This window comes from Rhodamnia argentea, chromosome 6 (assembly GCF_020921035.1).
Source record: "Rhodamnia argentea isolate NSW1041297 chromosome 6, ASM2092103v1, whole genome shotgun sequence".
Lineage (NCBI taxonomy): Eukaryota > Viridiplantae > Streptophyta > Magnoliopsida > Myrtales > Myrtaceae > Rhodamnia > Rhodamnia argentea.
In genome coordinates, this window is record NC_063155.1 from 5,100,200 (window position 1) to 5,126,570 (window position 26,371).

Genomic DNA, 26,371 nt, shown 5'->3' on the forward strand with positions numbered 1-26,371 from the left:
TCTACATGAGCAACGTCCGTCTTTCATGGGAAAAAGTGTTGGAAAAGTCCTAAACCTATTGTATTTGTGCTAATTCAATAATAAACATTTTATTGGTGTCAATTCAGTGCCAAACTTTTTTACATTTGTGTCAATTCAGTTCTAAACTTTTTGCATTTCTATTAATTAATTGAGTCAATCCGGCTAATTTTGATCAGAAATTCACCGGCGTAGACATCGGTTGTCATATGTGATATGGCTAACGCTAAAGTGAATTTTTTTTATTTTATTATTTTTTAATAAATTGTTAATAAATATTTTCTTTTTTCATCTTTTTCTTTTCTGAACCATTAAAAAAATTTAAAACTATTTTAAAATATTCAAATAATATTCAAAAATATTCACATCGGCGTCGGCCGTGCCACGTAGGGTGACCGACGTCGACGTTAGCGAATTTTCATTCAAAATTGGCCGGATTGACTCAATTAACAAAAATGCAAAAGGTTTAAGATCGAATTGGCACAAATACAATATGTTTAAAAACATTTTGACATTTTTCCCGTCTTCAGTGTATTTCACCCGTAACAATGTAGTCTCCAGAGATTTAGCTCGGCATGTATTACTGACAACGCAAAATCTACAACCAATTTAAGTAGTTACAAATATGATGGAGCAAGAGTTGATGTCACAATCGCGTCCGGCGCCTCAGGAGTTCGCACCCGCGATCAGACGGCTTCTGGGCAGATGAGTGGCTTTTCTTCATCGAACACATTTGGCATGGTGCTAGAACTTTAAGCGGTGCACCGTCCGGTCCAATGAAGCTTAGGCCTATACGGGTAGGATCGTGAACTTCTTGTCAAGCACAAGCTAATTGCCACTAATTAATATGTATCCGTTCTTGGGTGCACCTCATAACCAACTAATGTGAGATTGGGTTATGCTTAATTCTCCGTGACTTCTCCGGTGCTGCAAGATGGGAACTTGAATTCTACGAACATGGTCAATGTGATCATGCACATTATAAAGGGCGATGGAGAATGAAGGCATGGGCGATGTGCATGTGATGGTTTCTAGAGAGTTCTTGGCTGTTACCTGTTAGTCGAAAACTTTAGATTTAGAACTTTCAATTTTAATCCACGCCTAAGATTTAAATTTAGGACTGTTGAGTGAAGCAATTGAAAAGTTTAGGACAAAATTAAAATTGGATTATATGACTTTAGAGCTTCCAAATCTATGGATCCTTGAAACTGAAATTGTTAGATTCATATCGCATGAAACTTCATCTTAGATTCATATCGCATGAAACTTCATCTAACCAACTTGTTGACTTTAAACTCTAGATCCAAGTAGGTGAATATGAAGAGTGTTAAAACAAAACGATGAATATTGATTCAAATTCATAACAGTTTTCTTTACTCATTTCCTAGACTTTCTTGAAAATGATTCAGTATATTTCCCTTAATCAACCCTCTGTAAATACAGGATAAACCGGCGTCCCATCCGGTTTGAATAACCCCCAATGTTGATCCACGCCCGGAGATTTCTGATCGTCATTAAACATTTCAAAGATGAATCCTTCCAAGTAGTGGTCAGGCCTCTTAGGAGTTGACTGCATGGCCATAAACTTCTTCACAAAATGTTGATTACAAGCTTGTGCAAACAGCGGAGTGGTGACGAGTCCGCCTCCACCCGAAGGCCAACCGCTCTCGGAAACCACCACGTCCACAGAGCTCACGCCTTCCTTCTCCATCGCCCAGTAGTAAGCATCCACCATCGCGTCTAGCATGGTCTTATAACCCAAGTTGCCATCTTGAACCAATGGAACGGTCGCAGTACCTAGAGCATACTCTAGTCTCACCTTTGCCGGATCTGAGGCATACACAAAATAGGGGTACACGTTAACTAGCAACGGCGAGCTAGTGTTCGACAAGAACTTCAGGATTCCAACAATGTGGGGTCGAGCTTCGCCGTAGAATGCACCGCTTGAGGGTGGGTCGAAACTCCCCAAGCTATTGGCCCCAACTACTGTGGTCACCCTCAATCCATTCAATTGATAGAGTTCCTTAATAGCTTGTATATTTTGCATTGCCGGTAATACGTATTCAGCCAAATATCCTGGAACGACCATATTACCGACCGTAATATATTGGAAATTGATCTCATTGGTGAAGGGATTTATCGGAACCGAATCAGACGATCACACAGAGAATCGAGAAAAATTGAAAGACGCACGAGATTACCCAGGTTCACCCCAAGATTAGGGCTACGTCCTGCAAAGAGATTTTCACTATATTTTCCGGTTTACCCCCGTCGGGAGGCGCTGCCCCCGAACCCCCGCCCGCTGACCGGGCAGCGGGACACCCGTGTCGGGGGCGCTGCCCCCGAACCCCCGTATCCCGCACGTAGGGGTCATATGTCGTTAGGTAACACTTCGATTTCCCTAAGCTCACATGGGCGTACCCGGTGTGAGAAACAAGGGTCCTCGAAGTATTCGCCAACTCCAACAATTGGTGTGTGCTAGCACATGGGTGTTGAACCATTTCATAGCCTCCCTGTAACTCGATGCTATGGTCCTTATGTCTTGGTTTGGTATGCCTAGCGTGACGTCTATTCCACTTCCCGCAAGCGCATTGAGCATGTCCACGTTCGGGTCGAAAAGTCGCACTTTTCCAATTCCGTTGCTCTTCAAAAGTTGGACCACCGTGGCCGGAGGTGGCCGATTGAATCCTTCCGATACGTAGTTCACCCCGATGTCCGCCTCTGTAATTCCGACGTGGTAGTGCAGCAATAATGCTACTGTTGATAGAACGAGGATAGTCAAACTTGATGACATCTTTTGAAGATACCTATTCCAAAAGCATGAAAAGATAAAATGAGAATGAAATTAGACATGGACACCTCCAAATGATCGAATGCTTCTCCGAGACTGATGTTCTTGCGAGAATCAAATGGCAAAAGGATGCCCTTTCTTCACCATACCAGACGTTTCGCTCGTGTGCCATTGCCGCACAATTTTCAACGTTAAAAAAGGATGTGGAAAGCCCATAAAATCGAGGACGAAGAGACGCGAGCAGCACGTTCACCGCCACCACACACACACGGAGAGAAAAGAGGCACACCATCCTCTTCTTCTGGAGGGGAAGACGGGTTCGATATTTAGACAATTTCATATATAATCTCATCCTAAAAGCCCCATGAGTCGGAAAAATTAAATTTATGACCCCTTTCGATACTTCTACCCATCTCTCCATCACCAAAGACAAAGAGAAGAAAACGAATATGTTGTGTCCATTTTTTTTCCAAGCCGATTTGTGCTTAATCTTGAATCTCAGTCTTCTTTCATTTGTATTGGAACTCCGAATTTAATCCACATCGAAGCTGTAAGTCTTTTGCCTTGAAAAAAGAACACTACAAGTGAGACTGAAACGATGGAAAAGACTTTTTTTTTCCTCATACTTCACTATCAAAGCCGATGCCATCTCGTATATTCTTACTACCTATCTAGAAACATGACAATTATCATTATTAGTTGGTAATATGAAAGAGAGTAAGGGTGCTCTTCCTTTACCATACAATGGCGTGGCATATAGAACTTCAAGGAGATAAAAACAAAAACAAAAAAAAAGGGAGTGAAAGTTTAATTTCCATAAAAATTACTATAAGAAAAAACATGTAAAAACTCACAGGTAAGCTCGATCGATGGATACTAACATCTTGTCCTTGAGAATCAGAAGGACATTTCTTGACCGTTTATGTCGTCGAATTGTGGCTCATGTTGCCTTCACGTCAACTGTCCATTTTGATTGCATTCAAATGTGAGGCAGGTACCTTATGCAATGTAGCTTTTATGAGAAAGCTATCGAGCTAGCTAAAGAGATAAAGGAGTTTATCCCTCCAACATGTGAATATTAAAACAAGGTTAATTTTAGGCTCCTAACGTTTATCAATTTCTATATTGGGGAAATTGTAAAAATGGATAATAATCAGACACTTGGAAAGATAATAAATGAGACACCATATCCATATACTTTGCCCTCATGTTTCTTTCTTGTATTATTTTACAAGGAATAGTTCAAATGAAAATGGATAAGTTTGAAATAACCACCCGGATTCTCCAATGGTACCTGCTAAATCTCAATACGAGTAGTACAATCATTGAACTTAAAGACCTCCAACCTGCTAGATATATGAATTTCATATATAGATATTGCAAAATTTTGTGAGATCACATCTTACATCTATAGTATTTTTGCACCGGTGGATTGGTAGCGTACTCGATCAAACGGGTTACAGTAAATTACTTTAAAAATTTAAACTGGTAGATGCAAAGCGTGATTAAATATATTTATATATTTTAGTAGACGTAAACTTCAATATATCACAAAACGGAAAATGTTTTTTTTTTCCGTAAAAATTGTAGGGGAGAAAGTTTGTGTGGATTTGCTTATGGTTTTGCTCCCGGAGTTCCTCCTACAAGAAATGTCAAGAGAACCTATACACCAAATGGTAATACACCTAATCTTGATTCTGTCTGTTGGCACTCAAAATAATTTACTGTCGACAACATGTTCTTTCGATAATTTTTCGTGAATAATCTTTCCCTCTCTAATTACCTCTTGCAGATTGCTAATTAAAAGATAAGTTTGATAATAGAAAAAATTCTAAGAGGAGGTCCTCGCTTTGACGATACTCATTCTATCAATCTTAGCGTTGCTTCACTGTGAAATCAGATTTTCGAAGGTGACATCGACGTGAACAAGGGAATGCTTAAGGACAATCTGCCTAATCCGGCGACGGTCATCCAATTCTACGAGAGTACAAGATTGGAAGAATGCATAAAACACCGAGACTTAACATAGCCTCGAGTGCCGATGTGTCCACGACATGGCTCGCCACCAATTTGCAACTCTACAGGACCAACGTCAATCTTCCGTGTATTTCCGCAGGTAACGAAGTAGTCTCCAGAGATTTAGCTTGGCATGTATTACCAATAACGCAAAATCTACAACCAATTTAAGTAGTTCTAAATATGATGGAGCGAGAGTTGCCGTCACAATTGCTTCCGGAGCCTCAGGAGTTCTTACCCGCGATCAGACGGTTTCTGAGCAAACGAATGGCTCTTCTTCTTCGGACGGATTTGGAGTCGTGCTAGAGCCTTAAGCGGTGCATCCTAGGATGAAGGTTAGGCCGGCATGGGTGGGATCATAAACTTCTTGTCAAGCAGTAGCTCATTGCCCCTAATTAATGCGTATCCGTACTTGCGTACACTTCATATCCAACTAATAGGGGTGAGCATGGTTCCAGGGTAAAACCGAGAACCGAGAACCTAGAACCGGAACCCGTAGGATCCGGTCCGGTTCCGGGTTCCAAGGTATGTAGGGTAGGTTCCAGGTTCCAAAAATTGAGGAACATGTTTTAATGGGTAGGTTCCGGGTTCCACTACTTGGAACCCGGAACCTGGACCCTAGATTCTGAAATAATTTTTTATATTTTTTTTAGTATATATTTTTGCACGATCCCGCAATGTTCTATGGCGTCCGATGATGAGTGTATAATCTGGAGTCAAACAAATTTTTAGGTTTCAGGTTCCAAAAAAGGATAAACGTGTTCCAATGTATTAGTTACGGGTTTTAAATGTAATGCATACGAAACCTAAAACCACTCACCTCTATTTTTTCTTAGATGTTGTAGCGTTCATTCTTATTTTGCTTAACTAAAAATGAAAAAATAAAAGAAAATAAAAGAAATTGATAGGTTCTTGGGTACCGTGGAACCGATCCTAGAACCTGTGATAGGGTAGGTTCCGGGTTCCAAGGTATGATGGGTAAATTCCAGGTTCCAAAAAAAGAACTTGTGTAGATGGGTAGGTTTCGGGTTCCGGGTGAAATTTGTAAGGAACCTGGAATCGCTCGCCCCTATCAACTAATGTGAGATCGGGTTATGCTTAATTCATTTTTTTTTTTTTTTGGTCGGAAAGAAGGTTATGCTTGATTCACTGTGACTTGTCCGGTGCTGCAAGATGGCAACTTGAGTTATAATAACATGCTCAATGCGATCATGCACGTTATAATGGGCGATGGAGAAGGAAGGCATGGGCGATGGAGAAGGAAGGCAGAGGCGATGCGCATGTGATGGTTTCTGGAGAGTGCTTGGCGGTCAGTGGAAAACTTTAGATTTAGAACTTTCAATTTTAATCCAAACCTGAGATTTAAATTTAGGACTACTGAGTGAAGCAATTGAAAAGTTTAGAGCAAAATTGAAATTGGATTATATGATTTAGAACTTCCAAATCTATGGATCCTTGAAATTGAAATTATTAGATTCCTGTCGCATGAAACTTCATCTGAGCAACTCTTTGACTTTAAACTCTAGATCCAAGTAGATGAATAGGAAGCGTATTAAAACAAAACCGTGAATACTGATTCAGATTCAGAACATTTTTCATTACTCATTTCCTAGACTTCCTTGAAAAGGATTCAGTATATTTCCCTTAATCAACCCTCTGTAAATACAGGATAAACCGGCGTCCCATCCGGTTTGAATAAGCCCCAATGTTGATCCACGCCTGGAGATTTCTGATCGTCATTAAACATTTCAAAGATGAAGCCTTACAAGTAGTGGTTAGGCCTCTTAGGAGTCGATTGCATGGCCATAAACTTCTTCACAAAATGTTGATTATAAGCTTGTGCAAACTGCGGAGTGGTGACGAGTCCGCCTCTGCCCGACGGCCAACCGCTCTCAGAAACCACCACATCCACGGAACTCATGCCTTCCTTCTCCATCGCCAGTAGAAAGCATCCACCATCGCATCCAGCATGGTCTTGTAACCCAAGTTGCCATCTTGAACCAATGGAACGGTCGCGGTACCTAGAGCATAATCTATTCTCACCTTTGTTGGATCAAGGCATACACAAAATAGGGATACACATTAACTAGTAATGGCGAGCTATTGTTCACCAGGAATTTAAGGATTCCAACAATGTGGGTTCGAGCTTCGCCGGAGAATGCACGGCCTGAGGGTGGGTCGAAACTCCCCAAGCTACTGGTCCCAACTACTGTGGTCTCCCTCAACCCATTAAACTGATAGAGTTCTTTAACAGCTTGTATATTTTGCATAGCCGGTAATACATATTTAGCCCAATTTCTCGGAACGGCCATATTATCGACCGTAATATGCTGAAAATTGATGTCATTGCTGTGTGGTAGCACTTAGGTGTTGAACCATTTCATAGCCTCCCTGGAACTCGATGCTACGGTCTCTATGTCATGGGTTGGTATGCCTAGCGTGACGTCTATTCCACTGCCCGCAAGCGCATTGAGCATGTCCAAGTCTGGCTGGAGAAGTCGCACTTTTCCAATGCCGCTCTTCGTCAAAAGTTGGACCACTGTGGCTGGAGGTGGGAGATTGATTCCTTCCCCTACGTAGTTCACCCCGACGTCTGCCTCTGTAATTCCGATATGGTAGTGCAGCAATAATGCTACTGTAGATAGAATGAGGATCGTCAAACTTGATGACATCTTTTTAAGATACCTATCCCAAAAGCATGAGAAGTGTCATTTGTTAGCAATCTGAAAGATAAAATAAGAATGAAATTAGACAAGGACAGCTACAAATAATTGAATGCTGCTCCGACACTGATGTTCTTGCGAGAATCAAATGGTAAAAGGATGCTCCCCACCTTCACCGTGCATGCCTTTTCGATTGCGTGGCATTGCTGCACAATGATGTTGAAAGGATGCGAGCGAGGGCGTGAAGAAAAGCCCGAAATTCGAGGACGCACCTGTAAAGAGCAGCACCTTCACTCCCACACACACCCGCGGAGAGAAAAGAGGCGCACCATCCTCTTCTTCTGCAGGGGAAGACGGGTTCGACATTTAGACAATTCCATATATAATCAGATCCTAAAAACACGAGTCGAAAAACTTGAGTTCATGACCCGTTTCGACACTTCTACCCATCTCAATTTCTACGAAGGAGGACGAAGAGATGAAAACGAATATGTTTTATCCTTTTTTTGGAGTTGATTTGTGCTTAATCTTGATTATCGGTCTTTTTTTATTTGTATTAGAACTTCGAATTTTAATCCACGCCTAAGCTGTGAGTCTTTTACTTGGGGAAAGAACACTACAAGTTTTTTACTTTGGGAAAAGAACACTACAAGTGAGGCTAAAACAGTGTAAAGACTTTTTAGTGGGTTTTTTTCCAATTTAATTTTCAAAAAAAAATATTTACGAAATTATTTTTTAAAAAAAATATTTACAAGTTTGGGCCTCACTTGGCGGTTGGGCTGCCGAACAGCTTGTGCTGGGCCCCGCCCTAGCTGCTCGACAATCCAACCGCCGAGCAGCCCACTCGCTTGACGGTTGGGTTGCCGAGAGGCTGGGCTATTTTATTTTTTTTAAATTTCGTCTTTTAAATGTTTTAATTATTTATACTTATAATATTTAGTTTATTTCGTATTTTTTTAACATGTTTATATCTATTTTATTTATAATTTTTTTTCTTGTGAAGCTTATCTTTATAACACAATTAGTAATAATTAATATAAAAAATTATTAAGATCTATAATTACTAAATAATGTTGTAATTATGTAATTAATTAAAAATATTCATAAAATAAAATTGGTAAGATATATGAAATTAAGGAGGACGAGGATCTGGATATCATTTCGTAAATTTTTTTTTTTAGAAAATTAAATTGAAAAAAAACCTTATTTTGCCTTTTTCCCTACATTTTATAAATGAAAAATTTCATAGCTTTTGTGGTTTTGCCAGAGTCCCTTTCACATTCCCCAAGAGTCGCGTTAGGACAAAGGCTGTTCGACGGATAAAGTGGAACAATGCATCGACACTCGACTTGTCGCACACCTTATGCATGAACCCCCTCCTTAATTCAATATCATGCAATGCCGTATGATTACGTGGACAAGTAGGTATTAGCTGCTGCATACCGAACCGACAAATTACTCGATCTGGATAATACTAATCAACTATCCAAGAATGATCTGATGTAGAACAACCGGCGTGTGATTTTTTGGAAAAACGTGATCGTTAGAAATTAGGCAGATTTCACCGATTTGAGGTTGGCGAGCTCGGTTTGCGCTCAAATTCGATCGGCTAAAGTGAAACGGCCTTCTGATTAATAATAACCACAGCTTTGCTGTGACGTACGATGAATTTTCGCATTTCGGAGTCGTTTAGATAGGTTTTCGGGGCAATTTTTTAATTTTAGGAAACTTAGCGATATAGATAATCGCAATATTTGATTTGGATTCCGTTTGATTAGAGTATATTTGATTCGTTTAATGTTATCTTTGAGTAATTCTAATTCCTAAAGGAGTCCAATCTATATAATGGACGTCCACCCTATGTAATTTTTATGTTATCATTTTGTCAAATTCAATTTACCCTTTGAAAAGCATTTCCACTTAACACTTCCATTGCATCATAGTGGAACATACGGACTTGCATGATATTGAATCAAGGAGGAGGTTCATGCATGTGGTGCGTGACAAGTCGAGTGTCGATGCATTATTCAGCTTTATCAATCGAACAGCCTTTGTCCTAACGCGACTCTTGAAAAATGTGACGAGAGACTCTCGCAAAACTATAAAAGCTGATAAAATTTGTCATTTATGAAATGTAGGGAAAATGGCAAAAAAAGGGTTTTTTTTCCAATTTAATTTTCAAAAAAAATATATTTACGAAATGACATCTGGATCCTCGTCCTCCTTGATTTCATATATCTTACAATTTTATTTTATGAATATTTTTAATTAATTACATAATTACAATATTATTTATTAATTATAGATCTTAATAATTTTTTATATTAATTATTACTAATTATGTTATAAAGATAAGTTTCACAAGAAAAAAATTATAAATAAAATAAATATAAATATGTTTAAAAAATACAAAATAAACTAAATATTATAAGTATAAATAATTAAAACATTTAAAAAATGAAATTTAAAAAAAAAAATAGCCCAGCCGCTCGACAACCCAACCGCCGAGCGAGTGGGTTGCTCGTCGATTGGGCTGCCGAGTGGTGGGCCGAGCTTGCATGGGCTGCTCGGCAGCCCCACCGCCAAGCGAGGCCCAAACTTGTAAATATTTTTTTAAAAAAATAATTTCATAAATATTTTTTTTAAATTAAATTGGACAAAAAAAACCCCCCTTTTTAGTTTCCTCAAACTTCACTATGATAGAAAGAAACATGGAAAGACTCGCAGGCAGTGCTACTATTGATATGACAATATTTATCCAAGCTGATGCCATCTCTTAGATTCTTACTTCCTATCTAGAAACATGACAATTATCAATAGTAATCTGAAAGAGCGTAAGGGTGCTCTTCCTTTATCATAGAATGGCGTGGCATATAGAACTTCAAGGAGATAAAAAAACTAAGTGAAAGTTTAATTTCCTCAAACATTATTATAAGAAGAAACATGTAAAAACTCACAGGTAAGCTCGATCCATGGATACTAACAACTTGTCCTTGAAAATCGGAAGGACCGTTCTTGACCGCTTATATTGTCAAATTGAGGCTGACGCTGGCAATTGATTTCAAAATTAAGAATGTATTTTCTATGGGCAAATGTAGTATATTATCTTGTTTTATTACATGACCATATATAAGTTTATGTTGCCATCCCTCTAAATGTCCATTAGATGCATGCAAATGTGAGGCAAGTACCTTATGCAATGAAGCTTTTATGAGAAAGCTATCGAACTAGTTAAAAAGATAAGGGAGTTTATCCCTCCAACATATGATTGATTTTAGGCTCTTAACGTGTATCATTTTCTATACTCGGTCCTTGAGTGTCCCAAGGGAAATTGTAGAAATGGATAATAATTAGACAAATGGAAATACAATAAATGAGACACCATATCCATATACTTGGCCCTTGTGTTTCTTTCTTGTATTGTTTTACACATAATTGTTCAAATAAAAAAGGATAAGATTTAAATAACCTTGTGGATTCTCCAATCGTACCTGCGAAATCTCAATATGAGTAGTGCAATCTTGGACTTAATGAACTCCAACCTGCTAGATACATGAATTCTATAGATAGATATTGTCAAATTTTGTGAGATCACACTCAATTATTTTAAAATTTTAAGTTGTTAGATGAAAAGCGTGACTAATTGTATTTATATATTTTAGTAGACATAAACTTGAATATATCACAAAACACAATAAGTTCTTCTTTTCCATAAAATTATAGGGGAGAAAGTTCAAAATTTGACAATATCTATCTACAAAATTCATATATCTAGCAGGTTGGAGTTCTTTAAGTTTAATGATTACACTACTTATATTGATGTCACACTCAATTATTTTAAAAATTTAAGTTGTTAGATGGAAAGCGTGATTAAATGTATTTATATAATTTAGTAGACATAGATAGACTTGAATATATCACAAAATAGAATAAGTTTTTCTTTTCCATAAAAATTATAGGGGAGATAGTTTATTTGGGTTTGCTCAAGGTTTTGCTGCCGAAGTCCCTCCTACAAGAACTGTCAAGAGATCCTATACACCAAATGGGGGAGAGTTACGAAAAAGTCATAAACTTATTGTAATTGTATCAATTGAGTACTAAATCTTTTTCTTACCAATTGAGTACTAAATCTTTTGCAATTATGTCAATTCAATCTATTTGGCTGGCTGGTGTTGACGTGGCGCTGCCCATTTTAACGTAGCAAATTTTAATAATTTTTTAATTTTTTTAATTATGTTTTTAATAATTTTTCTATCTTTTTCTTCTTTATGTTTTTTTTTATTTGTGTGAGCTAACCGCTAGCCCCTATCAAGGGCCTGCGAGCCCTTGTCGGACACTGGCAAGGGGTCTTGAGCTCTTGCCTAGGGGTCGGTGGAGGCCGCCGGTGCTCGGCCGGTGGTTGGCAACCTTCTGCAGGTCCAACAAAAAAAAAAAGAAAAAGAAAGACAGAGAAAATAATTGAAAAACTCTAAAAATATTAAAATATTATTAAAAATTTGCCAAGTTAGTGCCGGCCCAGACTGAGTTAACACAATTGCAAACGGTTTATAACTTAATTGGCAAAAAAAAAGTTGGCGCGATTAAATTAGGTTTAGGACTGTTTTTTGGTAATTTTCCCCACCAAATGCGAGACCAGTCTCGACAAGTTGATTGGTCACTATTACTCCGTCTGGTTGCCGTTGTTGCCAAGGAGCCGAGCAGAACTGGTCTTGGCGCTTCCGGTCGCTGCTGATCCGGAGTCATCCTACCGTTGTTGCTGTGCCAAGCCGAGAAGACCTCTCAATGATCCTGCTGTCCTGCTGGTGTTGCTGTTGTCCGAAGACCGAAGGCCATCGCTTCTAGCTGTTGTTGCTTCCATCGACGTCAGAGGAACCAGCCGCAACGATGACCTTGCTAGTCTGCGAGATCCGCCGCCGGTTCGTGAGTCGCCGTCCTTGTTCAGCCGATCCCATCCGCAAGCAAGATTGAGTCAATTCGTTTTCTTTGAATTTGGAAAGTAAATTGTGCAATTAAGGTAAATTTCTTGTCCTGGATAATTAGAATATTTTGATTGCCTATTTTGACGATATTGCATTATCTCTAACCATGTGGACATTGATTAGGAGAATTCCTAATCTGCAACCTTCCAAATAATTAGATTGGTCTATCTATGAACATTTAATTAAGCAGGGATTTAAATCCGATAGATTGATCTGTAAGATTATAGATCAATAATGGGATTTAAATTTTGCGACATCGTCAATTATACATTTTCCCTGTTTGACTTGATTGGATTGGCTTGCTATCTTTTAGGATATTATCTTGCATGACTTTAAATTTCTAAAACTTCCGGCTTTGCGAGGAAGATTCGAGCCCCATCCGCCTGTGCAGCAGAAACCCTAGCTGTGCGAGCTGGGTTGAAACACCTTTTACAAGTACGAAGTGCAAAGTGGTCTGGAAGTCATCGTTATTTAGATCTCCATGCCCCGAAAGTTGAGATTGAGACAGATTGCCTCTCTGTGATACGAAGGATCTTAAACCAGGATGATAGCCCAAGGTTAGTGAGCCCAATTATAAAGGAGTGCAGAGTTCTGTTCGACCAATTTGGACAGCTGAACTGGCCCACTGTCGTCGGTCCGCCAACCAAACCGCCGACTGGGTGGCCAAGGCTCAACGTACTGATTTTCTCAACCCGAATTGGCTTTTTAAGCCCGCTCAACAACTCTGGTCTTTGTTATGTATGGATTGTGGTGACTCAAATGTTTTTTATTCACATCTATGAATGAAACTAGTATGTTTCCATCAAAAAAAAATAAAAAAGATTTCGGCTTGAGGATAATTATTGCATATATATTAGATTTGCATAGGATTGCCATGTTAGATTTAAATTGCATTCTAGAGTAGAATCATGTAGATAATTTGCATGTCTATTTAATTCTTAGAATAATTTAAATTGGATTGCATTCTAGGATAGATGCATGTTCAAGTAGATTTTTATGCCTTAAATAATTTATCTTAATGAGTTAGGGTTTTGGTCAATTTAAACCCTAAAATACGCAAGATAGATATTGCTTTGGCATCGTTTATTTTAGAATCATAATTAATTCCGAAAATCACAAAAAAGAATTCGTTCTCGCCATATCATAGAGATTGCATCATAGGATACATTGCATATAGAATTGCATGCTTAGGTTTTAATTAATTCGAGCGTCATATAGTCGATTTAATCAGGCCATAACATAGTACGTATATTAATTTAAGTTAATAGCATGTCATCTAGAATAGTCATGTAATTAATTAGATTAATTTCACATGCATTAGCTGAGGATAACTTGCATCAATTAATTCATTGCATTTTAGAACAGAATTCATGCATTGCATGCATTTTATTTTCATAAAAAGCAAACACCCATAAAGAGAGAATAATCTGCGTGGCACATGCTCCTTACGGTTTGGATTGATTTCTGGGTGTTTTATTTAATTGATTGCGCACCCATGATAACCTAGTGAGCTAGGTTAAAATCAATTCAGCTGCCTGATTAAACGTTTTCATAAAAATGAAATGGTAACGGAAGGGCATTAGAAAATCTAGTGTAACCAAGCCCTCAAATTCATAATCTCTTATTCGTAGAAGTGATTTAGTTCTCACACTATTTTACTTATGTGTCTAATCGACCTATAATAAATTGATTAGTGGCGACTCCAAAGTTAGATATATATTGCATATAGACATAAATCCAAAGTTGCGATTTGGTATGGACTCGGGAGAGTCCGAGCTAGGTTAATTAAATAATTATTTTAGTAATCTACTAGCCCAAAAATTAGGTCGCAACAATGAGATACCAAATAACAAGTGATTGGTAAATTTGTTATAAAAAGGAATTTCTAACACTTAGTTGTCTGAGGACAACATTCATGGTAAAAATTTTGTGAAAATCCTTCCTCGGTTTTCTTCGATTTTGATGACAGTACCAATTGCAAATAGTTATATATATATATAGAGAGAGAGAGAGAGAGAGAGAGAGAGAGAGAGAGAGAGAGAGAGAGAGAGAGAGAGAGAGAGAGAGAGAGAGAGAGAGAGAGAGAGAGAGAGAGAGAGAGAGAGAGAGAGATAATTTAGAAAATCGCCAATAACCGAACAATCATGTGACCAACTTAAAACTTGACTTTAAAAAAAAAATAAACTTAAAACTTGACTCATACTTCATTTTCACATTTAAACACTTCTTTCGTTTTTTTTTTTTTTTTATCGACAAAATCGAGATTTGGTGAATAACAGTCGGCAGGTGTGGTGGCTGGATCTCGGCACAGCAATTAAATGCAATCAAGGAGAATTCGGTCATGTAATTTTGAAGCGTAGGCGGACCAGAGTAGGATGGGGTGTCATGTGCGGACTTCCAATCCGAGAGTAGTAGACCCGACGCGTGCGAGCAAGAGAGCCCGTCTTTCGCCATGTAATTTTGCACACAACTTCCTCGGCGGTCGATTTGATGGAGGCACGGATATCGCCGCCGTGCATTGTTGGGACTCAAGCAAAAAGTTCGAACCGCCACTGCCGGTTGACAGTGACGACAAACAAGGACGACGATGCAGAAGCAAGACGAGGACTGGGTCGAGTTTTAAATCCTTAATTTAATGCAATTAAGAGATTAAGTTCCTCACAAGCAAATTGTTGGTGCTACTTAGGCATTTCACCCATCGTTCTCTTAATGGACTTATTCGCATTTAAAAAAAAAATTAAGACTATTGATTGAAGCAATTGCATTGTTAAGAACCTAACTGCAATACATACGTGGGATTTAGAATGTTCCGTATATTGGCCCTTAAAATTGAATTTTTTTTGGATTCCAATTGCATGAAACTGGGAGAATCACCCAAAAAGTCCTAAACCTATTATAATTTTCCCAATTCAATCTTAAACTTTCTTTTTTGTCCAATTCATTCGTAAATATTTTGCATTTGTAACAATTCAATCACAAACATGTTGTATTTTGCCAACTCAATCTATCTGACCAGTTGGCACTAATATTTTTTATATCTTTTAAAAAAAATTATTTTCTTTTCTCTAGGTTTTTCGGACTTGAGGGCCGACAAGGGTGGCGCAGCCCTCACCCGGTTAGGGTGGGGGCTGCGACGTCTCTCTCACCCAAATTGAGCGAGGGCATCACGGCCTTTGTCTGATCTAGGCGAGGGCCGCGACGCTCTCACCGGATTTGCCCGAGAGGCCGCGCGCTCTTGCCCTCACCCAATGCCGGCGAGGCCGTCTCTGTCCCCGCCGGCCCTAAAGTCCAAAAAAGTTTAAAAAAAAGAAAGAAAGAAAATAATTGTAAAAATTTATAAAAAAAATATTAAAATATCATTTGAAGAAGTCTATGTCAACGACATCAACGACGGTTGACTAGATGGACTGAATTGGCACAGTTATAATAGGTTTAAGACTTTTTTGGTATACTTAATCCGAATACAAACATTATTCATTACACATCCCTGGCCTCGATCCATAAGTCTCTCAATAATCCAGTGTCCCATCTAGGTTTTTTTTTTGTCAAAGTAACATTTAATCTCATTCACTTCCTAAGATACAAGAGAGAAATATCGCAATTCAAGTGCAAATCAAAATACATTTCAGACAATTTTAGAATAAAACAAGCTTCATATAACAAGAAAAATCTGAGTTACACGCTCAAAGAGCATATTTATGACTTCTTCATACCATAATCGATGGCCAATAACCGAATCCATTTTCAATAATGAGCACACATCGAGAACCTCATCTTTTGTTACGGCTTTGCCCTTTGGCAATGAGTGCATAGGTCCGACGTCCCCAACACCATTACTAAGCAAAGTAAAAAGGTTGAACGAGCATAGATTTAACACGAGCAAGCTCCTATGATCTCTTTCGAAACAAGATTTGTTCATCGACGAAACCCGAGGAGAGCGAAATCTTGAAAACATACATGCAGAAAATCCCAAATCTAAACTAGATAGGAATAGAAATCTCCCAAAAATGATAGAGAAAAGCTTCTAGATCTATGCTAACTTGAAAGAGAAAAGCTCTCAAACTAGAGAAAAGTAAGAAAAAGAAAAAAGAGACTGCTCCTCACGTATCACTTTCTGACAACTCTTTATGTGAGGTTATGTTAACATTAGGGTTTAGAGGAGCAACTTGAGTTTTATTTACAGAGATTTTAACTTATCCCCTCATTATGAATAAGATTTATCTCAGCCTATACGATCCAGCCACATATCCAACTAGGGTTAGAAAATCTTATATCTCTCCTTTATTATACCAATAATTAATTACAATAACAATTAATAAAGCCCACACAAATATATTCTAACATTCTCTCACTTGGGCTATATTAATTGATTGTACTGTACATGTGCATCTCTATATTGGTCTATAGATAATTCTTAATAGTCAATCCGATCCCATAAAATCTTAGACACCAAATCATGGTAGTAACTGCATTAGAAGACACAGAGCCATTCATGGTCACAAATGCTCTTAAATTTACTAATATGGATTTGATATGGCGGTATAGCAAATAGATAACATCCCAAATAATAGAGAAACTTTATATGTTATCTTCCTTGTCGGTCGCAATTCTCTTACTTTATGTGTCACGAAATCTGATGTGCCACTAGACAATATCCTTATAGTTTCAATGAACTCACATATGTCTCACATTTATAGTTAACTATGCTTTATTTGTACCAAGACATATGTTTATAGCTGAAAATTAAATGCCACGGCCATCACTCAAGGTTTATACGATACTTTGAGATTTTTCTTTACATATGTGTTATATATAAAGACAATACATTCACAAATTCTTTATTAAATGTAAAAGAGTCAATACATATCAAAATTGTTACTAAATGTAACAGAACACATATGCAAACTTTATTAGAGCAAAAATAAAACAGCTCCCACTAAATAATAGCATCTCATGATACTATTTAACCCATCAATTAACATGTCATAACAACATCCCATTATACTTTTAAGTCTATGACATGTCGTTCAAATATGCAAAGGCAAAGATTTTTAGTTGGTCGGTTTGCATCCATATTATCTGTGAAATAAGCTCTACTGCATTGTCATCATTCTCTTATGTTACCTTTATGGTAAAAAACTGGACCGCCAGATGCTTAGACCCCATGGGACCTCTATTGCTATTAATGAGCAACACTACAAAGTTATCGTCACAATACAAATGTACGGGGCTATCCATAAAATTAAATACGGTTAACTTCCTAATGAGATTCCGGAGCCAAATTACCTGAATAGTAGCCGAAAAGCATGCTACAAACTCCGCTTGCTTGATAGAGGATGACATAAATTTCTATTCTTTCTTTTTTATAATACTGCACTTCCCTTTAGACATACAAATATATATAGTTGTCAACTTCACATCATCCTAACAGCTAGCAAAGTCTAAATCCAAATACCTTACAAACCGTAGGTTCTGAATATGTTTATAAATCAGGATATAGTCTTTTGTCCTCTTTAAGTACCTCAAACCTTTCTTAGCAATAACCTAGTGATCTTGTCCTGAATTTGATCGATATCTATCTAGAAGTCTCATTGCAAAAACAACATCCGATCCGGTGCAAACTTGAGAATACATGATGCTTCTAACCGCACCAAGATATGGTACATTCTTTATTTGGATTTTCTTAATATCTTTATGAAGACATTATGACTGATTTAGTTTATTGCCCTTAATGACAGGAGCAATTCCTGGCTTGCAATACTTTATCACAAATCTTTCAAAAATACGATCAACATGTGTCCTTTAGAATTAACCCAATATACAGCAAGAACGATCTATAAGGATCTCAATGCCTAGGACAAAATACTCCTCACCAAGGTCAATCATATCAAAATGCTTTGACAATATCTGCTTCATCACATGCAGTAATTTAAAAAAACTGCTCTCAAATAAGATGTCGTCCACATAAAACACGAGGAAAAAAAATTTCCTCCCACCGACCTTGTAGTATATGCACCAATTTACTTTGTTTTTGACATAACCGAATAAAGCAATAACATTATGAACTTCAAGTACCGTTGTCTAAAAACTTACTCGAACCCATAAATAGATTTTTCAGTCTAAAATCCCCATGAGTATGATCAAACTTTTTTCCATGGTATTTATATGAGATTCATCTTTCTCTACACACAAGTTTACTTGAATCATCTGCTGCAAAACCTATGGGTTACATAATATAGACTTTCTTAATAAGGTCTCCATTCATAAAAGAAGTTTTACATCCATATGATAAAGCTCCTTATCATAATGAGTTATTAATGCCATAATCACTCTGAAAAAATTTTAGGAGAGAATGAAGGAAAAAATTATTTTAAGTTTACTCCTTCTCTATGAGTGAAATAATTTAATTACTAATATCTTTCATTTGGAGTTCGTTTTATTTTTATTCACCTAATTGCAGTAGATGGACTTGTGACCTTGAGGCATGTCAACAAACTTTCAAACGCCTTATGTTTCATAGTATGTATCTCATCTATCAATGCACCCAACTATAGTTCCGATTGAGAATAAGAAATAGTATATATATAAATTACTAGATTAATCATATAGCCGATATTGTAGTCATGCTCTCCCGGATAGACAATACGGTGTGGTGGTATAGCAGCCATCTCAACTTGATAGATCTATTAAGCAGAACTACTTCAACCTTATCATGCGCTTGTACGGTTTGAAAAACTTCATCGGGAAGTGTCACATTGACAAATCCTAAACCCCAACAAGTTTAGTTTGTAGTTTAGGAATCTCTATGATCCAGTATAAGTAGAGAAAAACAACACGATAATCCCGATCATACCGTTATCTTTAATAGTCCGTAAGTGTATACATTTTCTCGGCCACATCAAACTCTAGTAACTTAGCTATCTGTGATTCCACAATTCTCATTCCTCCATTAGGATCATAAAATCAGTATCCCTTTGAATGATATAGGTAAGGTACGAAGTACAACCGAGTGGTTCCGGAGTTTAACTCATCTAATGTTGGATTATGTAATTTCACTTCTGCAGGAACACCTCAAAATTTAGTATGGTTTAGCTAAATGAACGTCCAATCCATGACTCAACAGAAGTCAATGGAACGACTTTAGTAGAAATGCGGTTCACAATGTAAAGGATTACTTTCAAAGTTTCACCCCCACAGAAAATCATATAAATTGATTTTACAAATCATAATCTTCATCATATCCATAAGGGTGTGATTGTGCCTTTCGATCATACCTTTTAATTTAAGACTCCCATGAATAGTAAACTGAAGGACTATCTTAGAATCCTCTTAAGTATTTGGCAAATGGCTCTTTAAGCTATCCAGCATCACAATGTCTGTCAAAATACTCGCTACCTTAGTCCAAACCAACCTTTATGATTTTTCCCAACTGTTTCTTGACTTTAGCCTGAAATATTTTGAACTTGTTAAAAAATCCAAACTTTTCTTTAATCAAGAACATATAACTATATATATAGGGAATAACCGCCCATAAATATGATGAAACAAAAATTTCTATACAATGTTGCCATATTTGGTCCACTTATATCGGTGCGAATGACCTCCAATAGGTCATGATTGCAGACTGCAATTTTATTCTTTATTTTAGTCATCTTATATCTACAGAAGTCTATGCATATGTATAGATCACTTTTAAGAGTGGCTAGAATGTCTGCCTTTATTAGTCTTTTCTCTTTCTTTAGATATGTGATTAAGACATATATACTATAACGAGTAAGACTGTTCCTTAGGTAAATGCCTTTCCACCAAATTATTGTCACAGGCTGTACCAGCTAATTCCCCAAGACCTAGTTACACAAGATGACATCCTATCCGGAGAAAAAGAATAACTCTTTTAGCTGTATAAGCGACGTATATGTCATTGGGAGTTCAATAAAATATCTACCATCCATTGGGCATAGCACCCAACCTTATCTGAATCAAAGAACATATAAATACTAGTGTTCCTTAATTCAGAAGAATAACTACACAAGCCCGGACTTCATACAAAAACAAAGTCCCGTCTTTAAGGAAAGTACATAAAATGTGTTTCTTAATGTCAAGTTAAAACCAGAATACGGAATGACATTCCCACAAACTCAACGCCAACTTTATAGTCGTTTCTATAGTGAGCTTGATTCATCCTAATTTGGCATCTTTCAGTTCATGAATCCCCATATGATAAACGCAACATAATTTGTTGCACCGCTATCTAGCCATCGCGAACAAGATGGGGCTTTTGATATATTAGATTTACAAACAAATGCCAAAGAATCATAACATTTACACTCACACTTAGACAATCAAGTTTTATTTTTATTTTTTTACTACAAACTATCTTTATGTGACCATTCCGCTTACGAAAGAAGTAGAGGTCACCATCCTTCTTAAAGGATGCTTTCTATGGGTCCAAACAGTTAGAATAACTGGTGATTTTATGATTTCCTTCTCGAGTATGATTTCTGAATCGCTTAATAGAAATCGCTTAATATGCAATTCTACCATCTTTAAGACGTAATCTTTAAACTTACTAGAGTCATCACATATGATGTTAAAGAGTCATTGTAGATGTGTACCACTTTCAGCATTAGACGACACATGGATCAAAGCCTCGAAGGTTTTCATCATTTATTTAACAGTGTAGTCAGCTGGCAATAACACTTTTCAAGTATTCCTTAATGAATCGCTTCATAGCTAACAATAAACAGATCATATTGCTCTTTTTCCTAGCAACACATAGTGCCTTTTAGAATTCCACACTAATGAGAGTGAGATATGCAGGTTTATACTTAATAAGAGCAACATCTTTAATATTCGCAATCTCCATTTACTTTTTAAAATTTGAACCAATATGAATCTCAATTTTAATAGAGTTGTCATTCACAGAAATGTTGAGTGAAAAATAATCAATGTATACAATTAGCATAATGTGAAATTTTACCTTAAGAGCTACGTACATCATCATATAATCACTTTTGGGTAGAAAACATGATATATTAGTTATATACTCTCTATATTACAGCGGCCATGAGAATTTATTTTAATCTTCGTTAATCACCATCTTTGGGTGTATGAAAATACTTAGATTAAACAATTCTCAACCATATGTTGTGCATGTATCCCTCCATGTAACAATACGTAATTATCTTCCTTGGGAGTATAACTACGTATTAAAACAAAAAACATCCTAATACTTTATAAACCGTTATTTATTAAAGCCAATCAAGTGTGACACTTTTGCGGTCACAAATCAATTGAATTTTTCTAAAATTGAAATATAAATTTTTTATTTCACATTCACAGTGCGCATGTAATTTTAGATTTAAGATTAGGGGCAATTATCATAAAAGATTACATTCCGTACTAATTTACATTGATACACTCAAGAGTACAAGTTAAACCATATACATTTAATTGATAAATCATGCTCAATGTATCTGCATGTGGTACTTACGTATGAGCTTGCAGCTATATTTCACAAATTATAGAGAAATACATACGAAAAATACCCCAAAAAAATACACATATTTAAGGTTCCGTATGTATTTTTATTCTATAAAAATATCAAACATGTAAAATAAATATACCACCTAATAGAGCATTAGCATACAAGCACGTCGGTTCCCGAAACACCTCATTTTGACCTGTCCCCTCACAACAGTATCAAAGCCTTTGCGCGTGATCCCTACATGTTGATGTCACGGATCAAATAAAAGTATCATGCCATCAATTCAAATGGAACTCATCGAAGCTGTTAGATCATAAAAGGGCTCAATCTCTACCATCGGAATTAATTGACAATGATTGATGATCTCAACCGTCGACTGAATCTAATATGGACCGTGAGATTAATATGGCGAGGATCATCATCCTCCAACGTTAGATCAAGTAAATCTCTACCCTCAAATTGACTAGACGAGGATTGACTTTCTCTAACATTAGATCGCATAGTAGATTAATTGTTGTAATAAGATGCCCTCTAGTATAAATAGAGGAGACATCTCCCCTGTTTGTATCATCCACTTCAATTAAGAAATACAAGTATTCCAAAAATTCTTTCTCTAAACTTTTTCTCTATGATCCGGGTGATTCGAGTAAGCGATCCTCGAGAAAAGGCTTAGTCTAGGCACTCCAACGGTCCAAGGGAGCCTAAGTTGCCACACGGATCGACCGTCAAAAGTTGGACCGTGACAAGTGGTATCAAAGGGAGTAGAGAAGATAGTTCGTGAGATCAAGGAGTGCAACAATTGGTCGAGAGAATGTCGAATTCGGAAGCTGATCGTGTTGCCGTAGATGATGAAATTCCGCACGAGAAGGTTCCATAAAGGGTGACTCGTGGGAGATCCAAGTCCCAAAAGAGGTTTATTTCGTCGGATGCCATGTCCACCATTGACGAAAAACTCACTCGAATAAGAGCCACCATGATAAGGTTTGTTGACAGACTCAATGACGTGAAGGAGAAAATCAATGAGGTCGAAAAGATGCTTCGTCAAGACTGCACCGTCGTCGTCAACGAAATCGTGTCTCCGTTACATATGAAGAACAAAGCCCTCGGAGCCTCGATGGATGCCTTAAAGTTGAAAGTCCAAGAAAAGGACAACACCCACCAAGTCGAGATCGATGCTTTGAAGGTAGAGGTCCAACAACTTAAAACCAAGCTAGTCTTGTGCAAGTCTAGCTTCGCGAACGGCATCATGCCCATTCAAATGACGCCGAAGATAGAGGTACCGAAACCCAAGCCATTAAGGGCGATTGATCCGCAAAAGAAGTGGATAACTTCCTTTGGAGCATGGAGTAATACTTCGATGCATTGGAATCCAAGATGAGTTGGTCAAGGTATGAAACACTTGTATATTCCTAACCGATAATGCCATACTTTGGTGGCATAATGTTTATGATGAGGCCAAGCGAGGTGCTGAACCCATCAACAAATGGGATGATTTCGTCAAGGAGTTTCCGGACTATTTCTTCCCCGAATTCGCTCAATAAGAGGCCCGTAGCAAGCTCCACCACCTCGAGCAAAGAGGTACAGTCGGAGAGTACGTGAAGAAATTCACCGAACTCAAGCTCCAAGTTCCCAATCTTGGGAAGGAGGAGGCTTTCATAGCGTTCATGGATGGATTGAAACCATGGACACAACTCAAGCTCAAGCGAAGAGACATTTGAAGTATCTCGAAGGCGCTCTCCGTAGCCAAGTTTCTCACCTACTTCACCAAAATCGATTCCCCCAAGTTGAAAGGGAATAGGTGGAGATCGGATCGTCACCACGACAAGAAAGAAGAAGGCAAACCCAATTGTGGTAGAAAAAACCATGGTGAACGAGAAAAATCATATGGAGAAGGGTCTTCCAAATCACCCTATCAACAAAAGGGAAACCGGCCCCAAGGCAACTTCATCAACAACAACAACGACGACAAGTTCAAGTCGCCATCGCCATCGCCATGCTTCATTTGCAATGGATGGCATTGGACCTAATTATGTCCAAAGAAGAACAAACTTAGTGCTTTGCTCGCCATAGAAGATGACGAGTTAAAGAAAGAAGAAAAGAGAGAAGTGCGACTCTGAACCGTGAAGGTTCTCAACTCCCTCAACTCTGTGAAGACTCAACCACTGCCTAAGAAGTCTTCGAGTGCAATCGGTTTGCCATTCGTAGAAGTCAAGGTACGCGACAAATCACTCTATGCCTTAGTTGATACGGGAGCATCAAACTTGTTCATGTCATGCGAAGTGGCCTAGAGTTTAGAACTTCGCGTGGAGCCAACCGAACGTCGATTTAAGGCAATAAACTTGGATGACGCTCCAGCCATGGGTGTCACTTGAGACATAGAGCTGAAAATCAATGAATGGAAGGGCTGTTAGAGATATGCCCTAAAGCGACTATGTAATAGTTACATGTTAGGGATTTCAGTTGTATTTTCAATTTATTATTTAATTAATGGCAAAGACGTATTTATTCATTTGTCCAATTATTTACTTATATGAATAAATTCCACAAGATCGGTTGTGGCTGGACCTATTCTTGAGACGTTGAGAATATGTGTGACGGGTTCACGATTAAACTGAATCTTTAAACTGTTCCCGGTTGATGGATTATTGAATGGATATCAATGATCCTGTTGAGACCGGTGTGTTCTTAACTTCACCATTGAGCATTGGATGCTTAAGGGAATGACGAGTCACAAGTCATTGGGTATTGCGATGCTCGAGTTAGAACACATGTGTTTGTATCAGACAAGTTCACCGAACGTGACACACATTGGACGATTAGCGACATGGAAGCTTTTAGCGTGGTCAATGTCTAATTGATCATGCTTTGGTCTTGTGTAAATAATCCTTAGACCTGAGGCATAGTGTTGACTTGTGTGTTGCATGACTATGGTTCACGAGGACGCATATTGATGGTTCGTCGATCCGTCTCTGTTCTTGATGGTCGCAGTTCATGCACATACGAAGTCACACGTGTGCGCAAAATGGAATCTGTCTCCTTGTCACATGCAAGGTATGATATCCTATGCAATTTAATTATGACAATGCATTGAAATCCTCGGCCGGGGTTATAACCGCGAATGAAATGTTCATGTCTCGTATGAATGCATGTCGATTAGATTTGTGCATATGATCGAATTGGTGACTTGACAAATATTCCATGGTCTTTGTTCGATCGGGATATAGTAAGACGGAGGGATTGAATTACACTGTAGTCAAAGCTGACAGGTTCATTATGTTCTTAAAGAATTCACCTTGTCCGGGTAGCCATGACATATTGCTAGATGTCACTCATGGCTTGTGGGACCTAGAGGTTAATCGGGACAATTAATTCTCTTGGAAGTACTAACATGTTAGTGCATGTCTTACTACCAGCTCAGTGATGAACCTAGGGATGTCACACACCTTAACCAATAAATAACGACGTTAAACGGAAATGCGATATTGTAAATTTGTTTGCAATCACGACTATCGAATTAGTCGGACATAAATTAGATTAAATGAGATTTAATTTAATTTTATTTTCGGTCATTGACATACGTGCATATAATGACATACACGTATTGTCCGAACACATATTGATGTGCCCAATTTACGCACATAAGGGTGGTGTACCTTTTTGTTTTTATAATAATAATAATTGTTATTATTATTATTTTAAAAAAAATAAAGGTAATGCATTACATGGTCAGCAAGTAGTTGCTGACCACATAATGCACTACGTGGTCAGCAAGTAGTTGCTGACCACACGGTCAACAACTACTTGCTGACCGTGTGCATGGGACACCCACGATTAATGAATCGTGGGTGTTCTTCCACGATCAGCAAGCGGTTGCTGATCGTGGGCGTTTCTCACGATCGGCAACCGCTTAGGGTTATTGAAAAATGTGAAAAACGCATTGACGTAGTGAATATGATTCAAGTCCGGTGTGCGGATGGGTGTAAAAAAAAAGTGTGAGAGAAAACAGAAAATTCTCTCTTTGCATTTTATGTTTTTGCGGTGACCGAGAATCGAGCGTGCGGAGAATTGTCGCCACGAATTGCTAGCACAATTTAGGTGGTAACTTTCGCGTGTACGTTCTTCCGTTCGTCTTCGTGATTGGTGGTGTGTCTGAACTAGAGGCTCGACACTTGTGGGGCTCGGATCGAAGAATATCTAAACATGTTTTGTTTCAAGCACGCTTCAAGAGGTAATCCGTTAAACCCCCTTCGTTGCACATGTTTTTCGATTGAAACGCACGAATTACGCCTCTGGAGATACGTGTATAGGTTTTTATTTATTTCCGATGCGTATTTTATATGTTTTATTTGCCTATGCATATTACGCAAATCCCAACAAGGGCAAACTCCTGTTCTAGGTAATCCCGCTTGATGAATAC

The 26,371-nt window shown here is 37.9% G+C and overlaps 1 protein-coding gene across 1 annotated transcript; it reads right to left on the reverse strand.

Annotated features, from left to right (window-relative positions):
- Positions 1 to 1,441: 1,441 nt before the first annotated feature.
- Positions 1,442 to 6,761, reverse strand: LOC115741482 (probable glucan endo-1,3-beta-glucosidase BG4). The gene is made up of 3 exons (XM_048280618.1): positions 6,592 to 6,761; positions 2,479 to 2,825; positions 1,442 to 2,094 (listed from the first exon to the last, which is right to left on the reverse strand). Exons 1-3 carry the CDS (start codon positions 6,759 to 6,761, stop codon positions 1,442 to 1,444), a joined length of 1,170 nt encoding a protein of 389 aa, XP_048136575.1.
- Positions 6,762 to 26,371: the final 19,610 nt, after the last annotated feature.

What these genes read in the sequence shown, in the direction of transcription:
- LOC115741482 (XM_048280618.1), bottom strand. Translation starts at nt 6,761, where the DNA reads ATGGAGAAGGAAGGCATGAGTTCCGTGGATGTGGTGGTTTCTGAGAGC. An exon ending in AAGAGGCCTAACCACTACTT is followed by an intron (nt 2,826 to 6,591) that starts GTAAGGCTTCAT and finishes CTTTTGGAATAG; the next exon opens with GTATCTTCAAAAGATGTCAT. An exon ending in AGCACACACCAATTGTTGGA is followed by an intron (nt 2,095 to 2,478) that starts GTTGGCGAATAC and finishes TGGTCGTTCCAG; the next exon opens with GATATTTGGCTGAATACGTA.